Source organism: Rhinatrema bivittatum, chromosome 1, assembly GCF_901001135.1.
Source record: "Rhinatrema bivittatum chromosome 1, aRhiBiv1.1, whole genome shotgun sequence".
NCBI classification, from domain to species: domain Eukaryota; kingdom Metazoa; phylum Chordata; class Amphibia; order Gymnophiona; family Rhinatrematidae; genus Rhinatrema; species Rhinatrema bivittatum.
The window spans coordinates 159,547,861-159,564,978 of record NC_042615.1 but is presented as its reverse complement, the minus strand read 5'-3'; the positions used below and the strand labels follow the sequence as shown (position 1 = coordinate 159,564,978).

Sequence of the window (17,118 nt, the reverse complement as noted above, 5' to 3'; positions counted from 1 at the left end):
CACTGCCGGTACTGTACTTCTCATAAGATTATTAGACAAATGGGGGGAGGGGATCAGGGACTGGTTTCATAAGTATGCATGTACCGCTCAGGTCTACTTGGACACCAAAGAAGTCTGAAAAGAGATGAGCTGTTTGTGGTCTCCAGCAGCAAAGAACCAGACAGTGCATCCTTACCAGAAAGCCTTCAATTGCAGTCACCCAACACACCTCATCACAGTTGCATCCATCTCCTTTACTTTCATTCAAAACTATGCATCAACAAACAGATGAGCAGCTAGGGAAAAGCAAATGTTGCTTATCTGTAACAGGTGTTCTCAAAGGACAGCAGGATGTTAGTCCTCACATATGGGTGACATCATCAGGATGGAGCCCAATCATGGAAAACTTCTGTCAAAGTTTCCAGAACTTTGACTGGCCCCCTACTGGGCATGCCCTGCAGCCAGCAGGGGTCCTCCTTCAGTCTTATATAAAAGCTACAGGCAGTGCCGAAAAATAAAATAATAAAACGTTACGAACCCAACACTGCGGGGCGGCGGGCGGGTTTCGTAAGCACTAACATCCTGCTGTCCTGTGAGAACACCTGTTACAGGTAAGCAACATTTGCTTTCTCACAGGACAAGCAGGATGGTAGTCCTCACATATGGGTGAGAACCGAGCTGAGGATGTCCGAACATGCACCAAATGTATCCAAAGACGTGCCAGAGGCACAACAACTGGGGTGGAATTTGGTAGAGGGTATCCTGAACCCCACCGGGCAGGCGGAAGGGTGTTGGTACGTCACGTTGTAAATCAGTTGCTCAACACAGACTGGCCAAAGATGGAATCTTGTCTTCCGGCCTTGTCCAAGTAATAATGGGCTGTAAAGGTGTGGAGAGAACTCCAGGTAGCAGCCCTGCAAATGTCAGGAAACGGCACCGATCGCAGGTGTGGTACTGAAGTCACCATGACCCTCATAGAGTGTGCTTTAACATGGTCTTGAAATGGAATGCCCGCTTGCTGATAGCAGAAGGATATGCAGTCCGCCAACCAGGAGGAGAGAGTCTGCTTACCCACAGGCTTCCCCAAATTGTTAGGATGGAAAGAGGTAGGTAGAATAATGGATTGATTGAGATGAAACTCTGATTCTAACTTAGGTAAGAGTTTAGGGTGAGTGCGAAGTACCGCCCGGTCTTGCAGAAGTTTAGTGTAAAGTGGATAGGTAACTAGGGCCTGCAATTCACTAACTCTGCGAGCTGAAGTGATAGCCAAAAGGAAAATCACTTTCCATGTGAGATATCGAAGTTCACAAGAGTGAAGAGGCTTGAATGGTGGTTTCATGAGCTGACCCAAAACCAGATTAAGGTCCCAAGAAGGGGCCGGAGGACGTAGTGGAGGCTTGATGTGGAGCAAGCCCTTCAAAAAACATGTTACAAGGGGTTGTACTGATATAGGGACATCCCCGACCCCTTTATGGAAGGCAGCTACCGCACTGACATGCATTCTGATGGAAGAAATCTTAAGACCTGACTCTGATAAAAGCCAGAGATAGTCCAAAAACTTCAGGATTGGACAGGAAAAGGGGTCAAGGGACTGAGAAGAGCACCATGACGTGAACCTTTTCCATTTGTAAGAGTAAGCTATTCTCGTGGAAGGCTTCTGTGAAGCAATCAAGATACAGGAAACTGGTTCAGAAAGGTTAAGTGGCTGAAGGATTAACCTTTCAGCATCCATGCCGTCAGGGACAAGGCTTGAAGATTGGGATGGCATAGGCACCCGTCGTTTTGAGTGATCAGAAGCAGGTCCTTTCCCAAGGGAATGTGCCTGCGGATGGAGAAATCCTGAAGTATTGGAAACCACACTTGGCGTGGCCAATGAGATGCTATCAGGATCATGGTTCCCTTGTCCTGACGTAACTTCATGAGAGACTTCGAGAGAAGAGGAAGTGGAGGGAATGCATAGAGCAGACCGGTTGCCCATGAGAGGGAGGAATGCGTCTCTGGGTTGAGAGTGTTTGCTGTTGCGAATGAGAGAGCAGTAGTTCTCCACTTTGCGGTTTTGTGGGGACGCAAAGAGGTCTATCCGAGGATATCCCCATTGTTGGAAGATGGAGTTCGCTACCGAGGGGTTGAGAGACCACTCGTGCTGTTGAAAGACACAACTCAGCTTGTCTGCCCACACATTATCCACTCCCGGCAAGTAGATGGCCCTGAGGTACATCGAATGGGAGAGAGCTTCCGCCCAAATCTGCGCAGCTTCCTGACACAGAAGGAAGGAGCCAGTGCCTCCGTTTGTTGATGTACCACATGGCCACCTGGTTGTCCGTCTGAATCAGGATGACTTGATTTGAGAGGCGATCCTGAAAAGCCCTGAGAGCATATCTGATTGCTCGAAGCTCCAGGAAATTTATTTGGTGTTTGGCTTCCTCTGGAGACCAAGATCCTTGTGTCTGCAGATTGGCCACGTGGGCTCCCCATCCGAGGTTGGAAGCGTCGGTGGTGTGCGTGATTTGAGTGTCTGGAGACTGGAAGGGCAAGCCCTGGAGGAGATTGATCTGATTTTTCCACCAGGCGAGAGACAGACGGAGTGAGTTGGTGATGTGGATCGACAGGGGCTGAATGGATTGAGTCCATTGAGACCTCAGAGTCTAGTGCATGAGTCTCATGGCCAAGCAGGCCATTTGTGTGACATGGACTGAGGACGCCATGTGTCCCAGGAGGACGAGAAATTGGCGCGCAGACGCGGAGTGCTGAGACTGCAGCTGGTGAGCAAGAGACACTAGAGTTAGTGCTCGTTGTCGAGGCAGGAAAGCCTTTGCCTGCAAGGTGTCCAAGTCTGCCCCAATGAACAACAAGGTTTGAGATGGAACTAAGTAGGATTTGTCGTAGTTGACGAGAAATCCTAAGGAAATTAGAGTGTGTAAGGTTAGGTTGAGGGATGACAGAGCAGCTTGCTGAGTGGGAGCCCTGATTAACCAATCGTCCAGGTAGGGGTAGACATCAACACCTTGGGATCTGAGGAAGGCTGCGACGACTACGAGGCATTTTGTAAAGACTCGTGGCGCAGACACTAGGCCAAATGGAAGCACTCGATATTGATAGTGCTTGGGGCCTACTAGAAACCTCAGGTATTTGCGATGAGATGGAGTTACCGCAATATGAGTGTATGCGGCCTGGAGGTCCAGAAAGCAGAGCCAGTCTCCTCTTTGTAGAAAAGGTAGAAGCGAGCCCAAGGTGACCATCTTGAACTTCTCTCGCAGGAGGTACTTGAGGGCCCATAGGTCCAGAATAGGATGAACATCTCCCGATTTTTGGGGGATTAGAAAGTACCGGGAATAGAACCCTAGGCCGTGCTGAGAGTATGGTACGGGTTCTATTGCTTTGGAATGGAGAAGGAGGGAGACCTCTTGATCCAGAAGAATGGAGTGATCGGATGTTCTCCACATTGGTAGAGGTGGGGAGTCCGGAGGCACGGACAGAAAGTTCAAATGGTAACCCTGAGCAATTATTGCCAATACCCATTGGTCTAAGGTGATTGAGTGCCATATGTTGGGGAAGTGGCAAAATTGACCTCTCACTGGTATATGAGGCAGAGGAATCTGGCTGCTGCTCTCTAGGTGGAAGTCAAAAACCTGAAGCAGGCCCTGATTGAGGAGCTGCTTGTGGCTTTTGTTTACATGTTTGACGAGACTGCGGTTTTTGATAAGGTCTTGTGGCACGGGATCTGGTTGGTGGCGGGTAGGACTTCTTCGGGGGGAAGAAGGATTTCTCAGTCCTTCCTGAAGGGCTGTTTTGAAGATAAGTCGGAAGGCATCAGAGAGAGCTGTCTTAGGGTCTCATGATGTACCTTTAGTTCCGCCACCGTCCGTTGAATCTGTTCGCCAAACAGATTATCTCCGACACAAGGCAGGTTGGATAACCTGTCTTGTACTTCCGGGCGAAGGTCAGAAGACTTGATCCAGGCCCACCTTCTCGCAGAAAGAGCAGCTGCAGATACTCTAGTAGAAGTATCAAAGATGTCATAAGATGTTCTGATCTCATGTTTGCCTGCCTCAAAACCCTTATTTACTAGGGTTTGTAATTGTTCTTGAAATTGCTGAGGCAGGGAGTCCGATAAGGCCTGTATCTGTTTAAAAATGACCCTATTATACTGGGTCATATATAGCTGATAGGCGGCAATCCGGGAGATGAGCATGGACCCTTGGAAGACTCAGCGACCGATGGCATCTAGGAACTTCTGTTCCTTGCCAAGTTGAACAGAAGAGTGAGGCTTCGACCTTTTTTCTCTCTTCTGCGCAGACTCCACCACTACAGTGGTGATCTAACTGTGATTTCTGGAAGCCTGGAGCTGACTGCACCAAATAGGTAGTGTCAGCTTTCCTGTGGACTGGAGGAATGGAGCCAGGATGTTCCCAGTTCTTCTTCAGGAGATCCAGAAGAACCTGGTGGATAGGGATAGAGGTGATTACTTTAGGGGCATCCAGGAATTGGAGCAACTCCATCATCTGGTGCCTATCATCCTGTTCAGTCTGTAATTGGAAGGGAACCAATTCAGACATTTCCTTCACAAAATTTATAAAGGAGAGGTCCTCTGGAGGAGAACGCTTCCTACTTTCAGTGGGTGAAGGTGGAAGGTAAATCATCGGTGTCTGGAGAGGAATCATCAGTCCAGGTATCATAAAGATCAGCATCTGTCCCTCTAAGAACTAGAGGGGGACGGGATGGTGGGATACCTGAAGGTCCTGGTCTAGGCTCCGAAGGAATTATCGGAGGCACCGATGAAGGCATCAAAGGCACCGGCACAGACATCGAGGGCATCAATGGATGGCTTGGTGGAGCCGATGGACGTATCGGAACCAATGGTTGGATCGGTGGCGAGAGACTTATCGGCATCGATGGCTGAGGCAGAACTCCTGATGGAGGGATGCGGAACAGTGTTTCTCCTTCTGATGACACTAAGTGGGGAGGGCACTGGAGCCATCGGAGACCCAGGATCCATCGGTGGAAAATGCTTCCATCCTGGAGAGCAGTGGTGCCAGCGCTGCTGGAATCGGGTCAATGATTGGTTCCGCAATCGGTACCCAGTGTCGGAGGAACCTGAAGTCGTTGCATCGCCTTGTCGATGGCCTCCTGATCCATCCGGTCCAGTTCTTCTCGGAGACCTGGAGCAAGCAGCCCCGGTTCTGGAACAGAAGAGGGAGGCAGAGGCATAGCTGGAGAGACCACCATTAAAGGCGGAGTCGCAGCTCCTGATCCCCTATCGGGTGAGGGTTGCCTCGGTGACCCGGTCGCAGAAATGGTCTGTGCCTTTTCTGGAAGGGGTTTCTTCAACAGCGGCTCAGACGATGGCGAGGTCGATGATTACGCTCCCTCGATGGTCCGAGAATTACGGTGTCGATGGCGATGTTTGTTTCCTGCGATCCCCTCGGTCCTGAGGGGGGAGTAGAGGGTGTCGATAGCCGAGAAGTCGTCAATGGCGGGCGGTCACCGGCCGGTGGTCAATGCTGGCGCGAAGTTGACGGTGCCGGCTCGGACGACGTCGATGCAATGGACGTAGTCGGGGTTTGAGCACAGAAAAGAAGTTCCATCTTCTCCATTCTGGCCTTGCGACCTTTTGGTGTCATTAGGGCACATTTGGTGCAGGTCAAGACATCGTGCTCGCGTCCTAGACACATTGCACAGACTTTATGGGGGTCTGTGATAGACATGGTGCGGGTACAGTCCGGGCACCAACGGAACCCCGACACCATGGAAAAAATCGAGCCGCGGGACTGTCGATGGCCAGTAGGCCACGAGGGCCAAACTCGACGGTAATCGATGGAAAATGGGTAAAAACTTACCGGAGTACCGCGGTCTGAAAAAAGTTAGAGGAGGGACCCCTGTGGGGCAAATTAACTTTTAGTAATTCCATGAGGAAAATTCCTCTCAGGAATCTCTGCAGAGCTCCTTTACCACGAGGCTACTGCTGTGCAGAAAAAAGACGACTGAAGGGGGACCCCTGCTGGCTGCAAGGTTAGTGCCATGTTGGGCATGCCCAGTAGGTGCCAGTCAAAGTTCTGGAAACTTTGACAGAAGTTTTCCGTGATTGGGCTCCATCCTGATGTCACCCGTATGTGAGGACTACCATCCTGCTTGTCCTGTGAGAAAATTTTACAACAAAATCAGACATATACATCAATGAAAATAAAATATAGTGCATTCTAAGAATCTTCATACCCTTGTACATTTTTCATATTCTGCTGTCTAAAAAAATACAAATCAAAATGCATTAGACTTTTGATTTTTTGTAATTCTTAACTACTTTTGGAAGATTCCTGTAATTGTTCTCCCACAATGAAGTGTAAAGCATAATGTACAAATCAGTGAAATAAACTCCTACTTTAATGCATTTTGATTTGTATTTTCTTAGACAGCAGAACCTGAAAAATCCACATAGATAAAAACAAACAAAATACTTGTAATATTTCAATAAAAGAGGAAGGAAGTCCAAAGTTTCTGTGTTATAAAGTAATACTGAAAGTTTAGACACTTACTGGAGGCTGTTTGTGGAGATCCAGAAGTTCCCGAACATGACTCCTGAGCAAGTTTTGACATTTCCACATTTCATTCAGTGCTCTGTATCATTAAAGGTTATCAACAGTCAGAAATGCCAAGAACACATAACACAGTAGATGACAGCAGAAAATGATCAACCGGTCCCCATCCAGACTGCCAAATTATTTCTTCCCACACTGTTGCCAAATTTGATTGCTCACCCTTGGAGTAACCATCAAGGCAAGGTACAATATAAAATAAGACAACAAAGCATGATCCCATATAAATCATCTAATAGTGCAGGGGTGGCCAACCTGTGGCTCAGGAGCCAAATACGGCTCTTTCGTGTGTAAAATGTGGCTCCTGCCCTCATGGCAACTGAATAGCACTGCAGAGGATAGGAAAGGAGAGGCTGGAAAAGGAAACAGACACAATAGAACAGAACGGTGACCAGCTATACAGCTTGGGCCCCCTTCATGATTTCCCAGTGCTTCTGGTTGCTGCAAGCAGGAGCTGGGGCAGGGATCAGAGGGGTTTCTCTGCCCAAAGATCTACTCTTCCCGCCCAACCCATCCGCCTGTCTGCAATCAGCAACAGTAAAGCACAGTAGGGGAGGGAAGGGGGTGAAACTGGAGCTAACAGGACAGCAAAGAGCCAGTCAGCCCCCTTCTCCAGCCCTCACCTTCCTTTCCAACCCCCCCCCCCCTCCACTTGCTGCCTGGAGTAGAGAGCTTCTACCTGGTCTGCTGTCTGGAGGGGAGGGGCTGGAGTGTACATAGCACCAGGCTCAGCAACTCACTGTGCTCCCAAGACTTGGGATTCAGCTGACAGAAGAGGGGAAGAGGGAGTCACCCAAAACTCTGGTCAGGTCAGAATAATTTGTGGCAAGAGAAAGGAGGTGAGGAGAGTGGGGGGGGGGGGGGGGTGTTAATGTAGTTGATGAATACTTGCAGGTGCAGAGAATGAAGTGAATGTTGGGGAGTCGAGGTGTGTGAATGCTTGAAGGAGATGTGGTGCAAGAGGGGGTGAATGCTTCTGGGGGCAGTGTCGTGAAAAGGGATTAATGCTGCAAGAATTTTGGGGAGGGGGAATAGCAGAAGGAGAAGCTGGGGAAGATGGTTTCCCTCCCCATCTCCCTGGATTCAGCAATACAAATTAGACTGTGTTGCATTTTATTCCTCCCCAAAGTCCATGCTGCCACTGTTCTGCAATAGGTGAGATGGAACCAGGACTTGGGTGAGGAAAACAGAGGGAGAGCAAGGGCTGGGATAGAGTGTTGTATGAGAGGCCTGTAGGGGGTATGGAGAGGCATAGGAGAGCCCGGGATGGGGGATAAGAAGGAGTTCAAAGAATGGGGAGGAGTGTGAGAAATCAGCAGGGAGGCTCTGTGTGCAAAAAGTCAGTGGTAGTGATTGGGGGGGGGAAATAGAAGTGATGATGAAAGGGGGTGTGTATGAGAGCCAGAGGGGATTAAAAGACAGGAAGGATGAGGATGGGTTACAGTCATAGCTAATAAAGGTGGGAGCAAGAGAGAGAAAGTAACATCTAGAAAGATTGAGAGCCAGAAATGCTGATTGGAGGGGGAAGGATTTGAAAGAGAAACATGGGGGGGGGGGGGGGGGGGAGAGCAGTGCAGAAGGTATAATGATTAAGATGCATGCAAGAGAGAGAGAGAAAGCAGGAGAGATACTAGTGGTGAGCAGAGGATACGGAGGAGGGAGCAGAGTAGCACTAAGGTGCAAAAGGAAGTGTTAAGGTTGGAGCTGCAGATTCCCTGCCATTGTTCTTGAAGGGTTTAGGAATAGTTATGTCGGTGCTGCCAGAAAGAACAGGGTAGGGAATTAAGAGCTACTTATGGGGATGAGAGAGAGACAGCTATTGGGCAGAGCATGTTGGAGACCGAGACAAAGAAGGAGATGCTGGTCACAGGGTGGAAGGATTGAGATAGGTGCTGGTGGGGACAGGGTGGGAAAACAAAGAGACTAATAGAAAGATTGAGAAATTGGGGGAATAGGATGGGACTGAAAGAAAGACTGGTGGGGACAGGGTGGGAGAAATGAGGAAGACTACTGGGAGCAAGATGTGAATGAGAGAGACTGGTGAGGACACGTTTGGGGGATTGACAGACTACTGAGAACAGAATGGGGTTGAGAGAAACCAGTAAGAACAGTGTGAAAGGATCAAACGAGAATGTAAGATTCTCAAAACAACTCACTGACTAAGATGTGAAAACTATCCATTTCATTTAAATTTTCAAGGCACTCTGCCTTAAGTACTGGATCTGTAATTAATATGTACTGGAAAATTTTGCTGATAATTATTAATGCCTGTCTGAGTATACCTCTGTAACCAATTGTTTGTTGATTTATAACTATGAATGTCACTTTGTAAACTGTTGTGATTTATTTATTTATTTATTAAATCTTTATTCAATTTTTGCAAATTAAAACATAATACAAAACTTGTATTTTCATATAATGTAAGTAATCATCATGAGAGACTTTCATAAATCACAAATTCCATTAACCAAACAACTCATTTCTCTCACGTGAATCTATAATGTGGGGGTTCCTGACTAACCATAAATAATACATTCAAAAAACTATAAAGGGAGTGATTTCTATTCATTCTTGTACAACCGATACTTCTGACATATTAGACATCCCGCCTAGACTGGTTTTATCCCTTAAGAAATTTTCCAGGTGAAGGGGCTCATTAAAGGAAAATTTCTTACCCTGGTAATTGACAAAACATTTTGATGGAAATTTTAAATAAAAAGTAGCTCCAATTTCCAGGGTCTTACTCTTTAACATAAGGAAGTGTCTTCTACGTAATTGCGTAGGTCTAGACACATCCGGAAATACAAAGACTTTTTGGCCACAGAATGATAGATCCTTATTCTTAAAGAATTTTCCCAGAACTATATCTTTATCCTTCTCTAAGGAAAAGGATACAAATAATGTTGCCCTTTTATTTATAATATCTGTAGACTCCTCTAAAAAGGTGGATATCCCTATACTTTTATCCTCTATCTGCCCATTGTTATCACTAGGGCGCACTGGGAAATAATAAATCTTTGATATCACCGGTATATCCTTATCTTCATACGCTAAATTTTCTTTCAAAAATTTCAAGAACATTTCAACAGGAGATAACAACCTAGTAATTGGGAAATTTACAAACCTTAAGTTTTTAATCCTCATTAGATTTTCTATATTTTCTATATTTTCTATTTCAGCATGTAAAGAATTACAATCAGTGATATTCAAACATTCTCTCTCTTGGATATTCTGTATTTTCCCTTCAACAATTTTCAGAGTTGACTCTACATCATTTAATCTTTTACCTTGTTCCAATATAGACAACCTATTAACATTAACTAATGAGGATAATGAGTTGTTAACTTGTACTAGGTTGGAGTCTACTTTTGTCAAAACCCTCCACAGGTCCCCCATAGTCACATTAGCCGGGTCTACAGAATCAATCTGTGCCCGATCTAAGGTAATTATTATATTACCTTCTTCTGCCCCTGTAGATTGTGTTACAGGGCTATCTACTGAATCGGCAACAGTCAATGGAAAATGCAACTCCTGTGCACTCACATTTCCTGACGTCTTCTCAGCTCGCTGATCTTCTCCTGTGTTTACTGGAGGTTGAGGAGGGGTCGGTTGATTGCCTGGACTTAAAGAGGCATCTAAAATGCCTCGCGTAGAGTCCATACATGGCATTCCCTGCCGATTAATATGTGCGTCCATGGGACCAAATTTTACAGTTGTTGGCGATGAGGTGACAAAACGCGCCTTCCTTTTTCGACCCATAGATTGAGGACTTCAGGGATGAAATTTTCCAAAAACTTTATCCGGCCGGCCGCGGTCCTCGCGGTCAAAGCCTGTCTAAGCCGCGCGCGCCTGGCTTAGGCAGCGCGCCGACGGCACTACGCACCGACGTTCCTCGGGTTTTGTAGACCCGGTCCCTGGATGATGACGTCAGGAGCACAGGATCAGCTGGATTCAATTAAGCACAGCTCCGTTCTCACCCCGCTCACGGAGGAAAGTCCTGCAGATTTTGATACAGTCTCTGTGTTCCTTACCAGGACGGCTTCTTTCACTCCCTTCAGTTCTCTCTCAGGGCCCCTCTGATCACCGACATTCCTCGGGTTTTGTAGACCCGGTCCCTGGATGATGACGTCAGGAGCACAGGATCAGCTGGCTTCAATTAAGCACAGCTGCGTTCTCACCCCGCTCACGGAGGAAAGTCCTGCAGATTTTGATACAGTCTCTGTGTTCCTTACCAGGACGGCTTCTTTCACTCCCTTCAGTTCTCTCTCAGGGCCCCCAACTGTTGTGATTTATACATGGAATGACGGTATATAAATTGTCTAAATAAATAAATAGCATAAGAACATAAGAAAATGCCATACTGGGTCAGACCAAGGGTCCATCAAGCCCAGCATCCTGCTTCCAACAGTGGCCAATCCAGGCCACAAGAACCTGGCAAGTACCCAAAAACTAAGTCTATTCCATGTTGCCATTGCTAATGGCAGTGGCTATTCTCTAGGTGAACTTAATAGCAGGTAATGGACTTCTCCTCCAAGAACTTATCCAATCCTTTTTTAAACACAGCTATACTAACTGCACTAACCACATCCTCTGGCAACAAATTCCAGAGTTTAATTGTGCGTTGAGTAAAAAAAGAACTTTCTCCGATTAGTTTTAAATGTGCCCCATGCTAACTTCATGGAGTGCCCCCTAGTCTTTCTACTATCTGAAAGAGTAAATAACTGATTCACATCTACCCGTCCTAGACCTCTCATGATTTTAAACACCTCTATCATATCCCCCCTCAGTCGTCTCTTCTCCAAGCTGAACAGCCCTAACCTCTTTAGTCTTTCCTCATAGGGGAGTTGTTCCATTCCCCTTATCATTTTGGTAGCCCTTCTCTGTACCTTCTCCATCACAATTATATCTTTTTTGAGATGCGGCGACCAGAATTGTACACAGTATTCAAGGTGCGGTCTCACCATGGAGCGATACAGAGGCATTATGACATTTTCCGTTTTATTCACCATTCCCTTTCTAATAATTCCCAACATTCTGTTTGCTTTTTTGACTGCCGCAGCACACTGAACCGACGATTTCAATGTGTTATCCACTATGATACCTAGATCTCTTTCTTGGGTTGTAGCACCTAATATGGAACCCAACATTGTGTAATTATAGCATGGGTTATTTTTCCCTATATGCATCACACCTTGCACTTATCCACATTAAATTTCATCTGCCATTTGGATGCCCAATTTTCCAGTCTCACAAGGTCTTCCTGCAATTTGTTATGAATGTATGTAGTTTGAATGTTATGGGATTTAGATTGAAAGTGGGAGGCAATATTACAGGTGTGGCTAAGCTTTCATGCACCAAGAGCCTGGAATGGACAGTACCAAAGAGCCTTACATTTTCAATACACAAGAAGGCAGGAGGGGAGCACCCTCTTCCAAAGGAATATTATCATTAATGCTTTATATTAGATTCTGGATTATACTAATAACCAATGCAGTGATCTCAGTGAGGGTATAATGTTATCATATTTCCTAGATCCTATTAAGAGTCTTGCTGTGGCACTTTATAATAGTTGTAATGGTTTTAAGTTACATACTGGACGACCTAGTAGTATGGAGTTACAGTAATCTAGATTTGAGAAAACTAGTTTGCAATACAGTCCAGAAGTCCTCAAAAGTTAATAATGGTTTCAACAGATGTAGTACACGCAATTTGGCATGACCTGTCTTAATTAATTTACCGATGTGCATTTTCATTCTAAGGTTCTCACCTAACTGTATACCTAAAGCTCGTACTTGATTTGAGGTATTAACTTGAAAATTACCCAGGTTTAGGGCAGGTGGTTTAACTATCGATGGGCTTCTACTCAGCCAAATGACTTCATTTTTTTAGGGTTTAATGTTAATTTAAGTTTTGAAAGTTCTTGTTGAATTGCTTTCATATAGATAGAAAGTATTGAAGCTGTATTTTCAAATGATCTGGAGATGTATAATTGTATATCGTCAGCATACAAGAAAGATATTCCTAGATTCGTCAGTAATTTACACAGTAGGAGCATGTAAATATTGAATAGTATTACTGAGGGCTGAGCCTTGAAAGACACCTGTATCACACTGAAAAGTAGATATATGGTTGCTCAGTTTGACTTGGAATGTTTTGTTAGCTAGAAATGAAGGGAACCATCTGAGAACCCTGCCTTCGACCCCAATGTTTTTCACCTGACAGCATAACAGGTTATGTTCCACAGTGTCAAAGGCGGTCGTTAATTCAATTAGCACAAGACAATAAGATTCATCTGCGTTAAGCCCTGGTAAAATTGAGTCCATTAATGAGAGGAGTAATGTCTCAGTTGAGTGATGTTTCCTAAATCCAAATTAATTTGGGGAGAGAATATATTGATCTTCAGGGTGATTCACAAGCTGGGAAAACACTGCTTTCTCAAGAACATTCGCGAGAAAAGACAAGTTGGATATTGTGCAATAGTTGTTGAAATTGTCAGTTCTTTTTTTTTCCATTTTATTTTTATTGCTTTTTAACAAACTACAAAGCATATCGTCTTTGTACAGAAAAAAGAAACAAAATTTGTTACAATAAATCCATTAGAAACAAATTTAAACATAGTCCCCAATATATTCAATGAGGGGGAGGGGACAGAAAATAAGGAACCAAGTTGATAATTTAAACTAAATCAAAAAATCAAATGAAGCAAATACCATTAGCTTGTAACACTTTACCCATATATATTAATCTAAGTAATAGGACTCTCAGTGGATGAAGAGGTGGTCAGCAACCTTCAATGATAGTTCAACCACAATTTGAGTTGTTCCGGGAGAAAAAAGATGTGTCATTATGAAACTTGATAATGTATTTACACGGGTATCTAAGTTGAAAGGTTGCACCCAGAGATTGGGTTTCCTGCCGTAATGCCAGGAACTCTTTTCTCCTCTCCTGTGTAACTTTTGCCAGATCAGGAAAGATCTGAACAAATTAGCACATAAAATTTGCCCCCATATGTTGAAAGTAATTCCTCATAACCATACACAGATCCTGTTCATAAATAAATGAGACTAGCAAGGTTGCGCTCTCAAATATCTCTGTAGTTGAGGACTCCAAAAGATGAGTTAAATTCCCCAGGTCTGGTTGGTGATATACCAAATTATCTCTTGGATGTGGAAATGGTAAAAAAATAAACCTTATTAAAGGATGGAATGTTATCCAGAGGAATTTGTAATATCTCAGTCAAGTATCTCCGAAGAGTAATTCATGGTTGTTCTCCTACTATCCTGGGAAAGTTGAGTAGTCAAAATAAGACGTCTAAAACGGTTTTTAAACAATTCTATCTTCTTATTAAGAGCAATACAGTCCTGAACCGTAGCTGTCTGAACTTTCTGTGTTTCTTTCGCTTGACTCTCAAGCTCTTGAATCTTATTTGTATGCTTCAATAATCGAGAATTATGATCTTGAGTCAGTTTCTAATTTAGATGAAATCTGAGTAATCTGTGTTACACAACTTTGTAGGACTAAATTCTGATGGGCCATCAATTCCCAGAGGGAGTCCAGTGTAAACCCAGCGGGTTTAGGTAGTGATACCATTAAAGGTTGATCTTCCTGTATCGATCCTGAAGCCATAGAAGGAGTCACATTAGTTGTGGGAATCAAAACTGTCTTACCGTCCAAAAAGGAAACTGGCTTCAAAATGTCTACCGGGATCAACATTAGTTCACTTCCTTACCTTGATATTTCTCCTCACACCAATCCACTCACAGCTGCTCCCTCTTTGGCTTCCTCTGAGCTTTCCATTCTCAGACTCGCTAACACAGACTCCAGCGGCAGGCTTGAGGAAATCGCCTGCGGAGTTCTTAGAATTGGAGAGCTCAACGAAAATTCCCCAGATGAGACGGAGGTTCCCTTACCGACCTCATCAGCAGGGTTCTGCACCTCCTGTTTCGGGTAAGTGGTAGTGCATTCGGGGATGGTACGTTGTCCCGAGGGGAGGGAGGTTGCAGAGGGAAATACCCTCACCTTCCCCTTTCATTTAGGAGGCATGATAAAACAGAATCAGAGTACGAAATCTGTCGCAACCTTCTGAAAAGCACTACGCACAAGCAGCCATTTTGGCTCCTCCCCCCAATTGTCAGTACTATCATTCTTATTTTTTAGGATTGGCCTTATCACAGCTTGTTTTAACCTATTTGGAACAGTTCCTTCTGAGAGAGAAAGGTTAATTAATGTTGTGATTGTCTTAGTGATAAACCCCATGTACTAGTTTCAAGGAGCTGGCTAGAATTGGATCATATGGGTGACTGGCAGGTTTAATTTTAGTAATGATTTGACTAATTTCCAGTTTCGATACTCTGTCGAACATGGACCACTTAATGCCATTTCATTCTTCTGGTGCTTTTGCTTAACAACTTATTGATTTTGTCTAAGAATGCGGTGGCATATTCATTACAAATGGCCTTTGTGAAGTTGTAGCTTCTCGAGATGGAAGATGTCGGGGCTCTAAATGTTTAACAACCTCAAAGAGTAGTATAGAAATAAATATAACCAAGTGAATCTGCTTAGCATAGTAATCTTTTTTTTTTTGCTTTATTGGTTCGTGTACGGTATTTTGTAAGGAAAGATTTATATTTTCCTAGGGATTCAGCAGATGGGCATTTCTGTCTTGTTTCTCTAATTTTCTAAGGCTCTGTTTAGTGCTTCTTAATTCAAAATTGTTCCAGGGCTTCTTATGTTTGGAGTTATTCCTTTCTTTGTTAATAGTTTTTGTCTGGACAGGACTAAGGTTCTCAGCTGTCACTGACAATTTTATCCCAGGAATCAAAAGCCGATGTGGAATTGGTTTAATTTAGTTCATGAAGCTTATTTTCTTTTGATTCAGCAAAGTCAAAAGGTAAAAGTAAGCTTATCATCTGTACTATCAAAAGGTAAGCTTATCATCTATACTATCAAAAGGTAAAAGTAAGCTTATCATCTATACTATTATGGATTTATTTGGTGAAAGCTATTTCCGCCTTTATTAATTAGTGATCAGACACAGGCAATATTGTGTGTGAAGTATTGTTTAGGTAATTACTGGTATTTGCAAATATTAGGTCTAGAGTGACCTGCTTTATGAGTGGCTTTCGAGACAGACTGTGAACACCCCAGAGCTTCCATTGCTTCTAAAAACATTTCACAAGCTAAGGTTCTTGGTATTTTATCTACATGGAGGTTAAAGCCTCCTACAATTAATGTAGATTCTGGTGACGGAAACACCTTGGTAAATAATTCAATCAGTGGTGAGCAATCTTTTTATAGTACTTCTGGAGGACAGTAGACCAGTCCTATGTTTAGTTGTGGCATCTTTAGAATTGCCACTTCATAAGGAGGATTAAGCTCTACTTTGTACAGTAGAAGCTTAAGTTCTTTTTTGCTAATTATTAATATCCCCCACCTTTCTGTTTAGCTCTAGGAAAACGTAGTTGCTTACCTGTAACAGGTGTTCTCCTAGGACAGCAGAATGTTAGTCCTCACATGTGGGTGGGTAACATCATCTGATGAAGCCTGGCATGTCCACGCGAGGCCCCCCTTCAGTCTCGTAATATAGCAAAAAAATATGAGCGGGAAAAATATAACACAACAAACCGAAGGTGAAGCCAACATCATGGGGAGGCGGGCGGGATTTCTGAGGACTAACATCCTGCTGTCCTAGGACAACACGTTACAGGTAAGCAACTGCGCTTTCTCCTAGGATAAGCAGGATGGTAGTCTTCACATGTGGTGATTACAGTGCTCCAGACTGCCCCCTTCGATCAAGAAGACCCACAGTAGCTGAACAAGGTGCCAACAGGCACAACACAACTTCGGCTCTGTGGAAGAAACAAGGGGTGGTCTGGTCCCACAAGGAGCACGATCAGAGACAGTTGGGTTCAGGATTGGAACAGGTTGTGCAGGACAGACTGACAAAGGCACTGTCCTGACGACTATCCTTGTCAAGGCAATAGTGGGCAGTGAACGTGTGGCAAGAACTCCAGGTCACGGCCCTGCAAATTTCAGTGACAGGGACCATGCGCAGATGGGCCACTGACGCCGCCATAGCCCACACAGAGTGAGCTTTCACTCTGCCGGCCAGCTGAAGGCCTGCCTGCTCGTAGCAGAAAGCAATGCAATCCCCGCTAGCCAGTTGGACAAGGTTTGCTTCCCCACTGCTGCTCCCAGTATATTGGGGGTCAAACAGCACGAAGAGATGGGTGGACTGCCTATGGGCCGCTGTACAATCCAAGTAGAAAGCGAGCGCCCACTTGCAGTCCAGGATGTGGAGAGCACATTCCCATGGGTGGGAATGAGGCCTTGGGGAAAAAGGTTTATGTGAAAAGTAGTCATCACCTTCGGTAGAAATTTGGGATGCGTACGCAGCACCACACGATCATGGAAGAACTCTGTGTGAGCAGGGTACGTAACCAGGGCCTGGATCTCACTAACCCTGCAAGCGGAAGTGATCGCCACCAGGAACTTGACTTTCCAGGTGAGGAACTTCAGGTCACAGAACTTAAGAGGCTCGAATGGATGC

At 44.8% G+C, this 17,118-nt stretch overlaps 1 protein-coding gene across 2 annotated transcripts in view; it reads right to left on the bottom strand.

The window, feature by feature from the left end:
- PDS5A (PDS5 cohesin associated factor A) overlaps window positions 1-17,118 on the bottom strand; it is a 734,756-nt gene that overhangs the window by 423,171 nt on the left and 294,467 nt on the right. For both annotated transcript variants that reach the window (XM_029589173.1, XM_029589180.1), the window contains exon 14: window positions 6,510-6,591. In XM_029589173.1, the coding sequence (XP_029445033.1) occupies window positions 6,510-6,591 (82 nt within the window). The remainder of the gene's footprint in view (window positions 1-6,509; window positions 6,592-17,118) is intronic.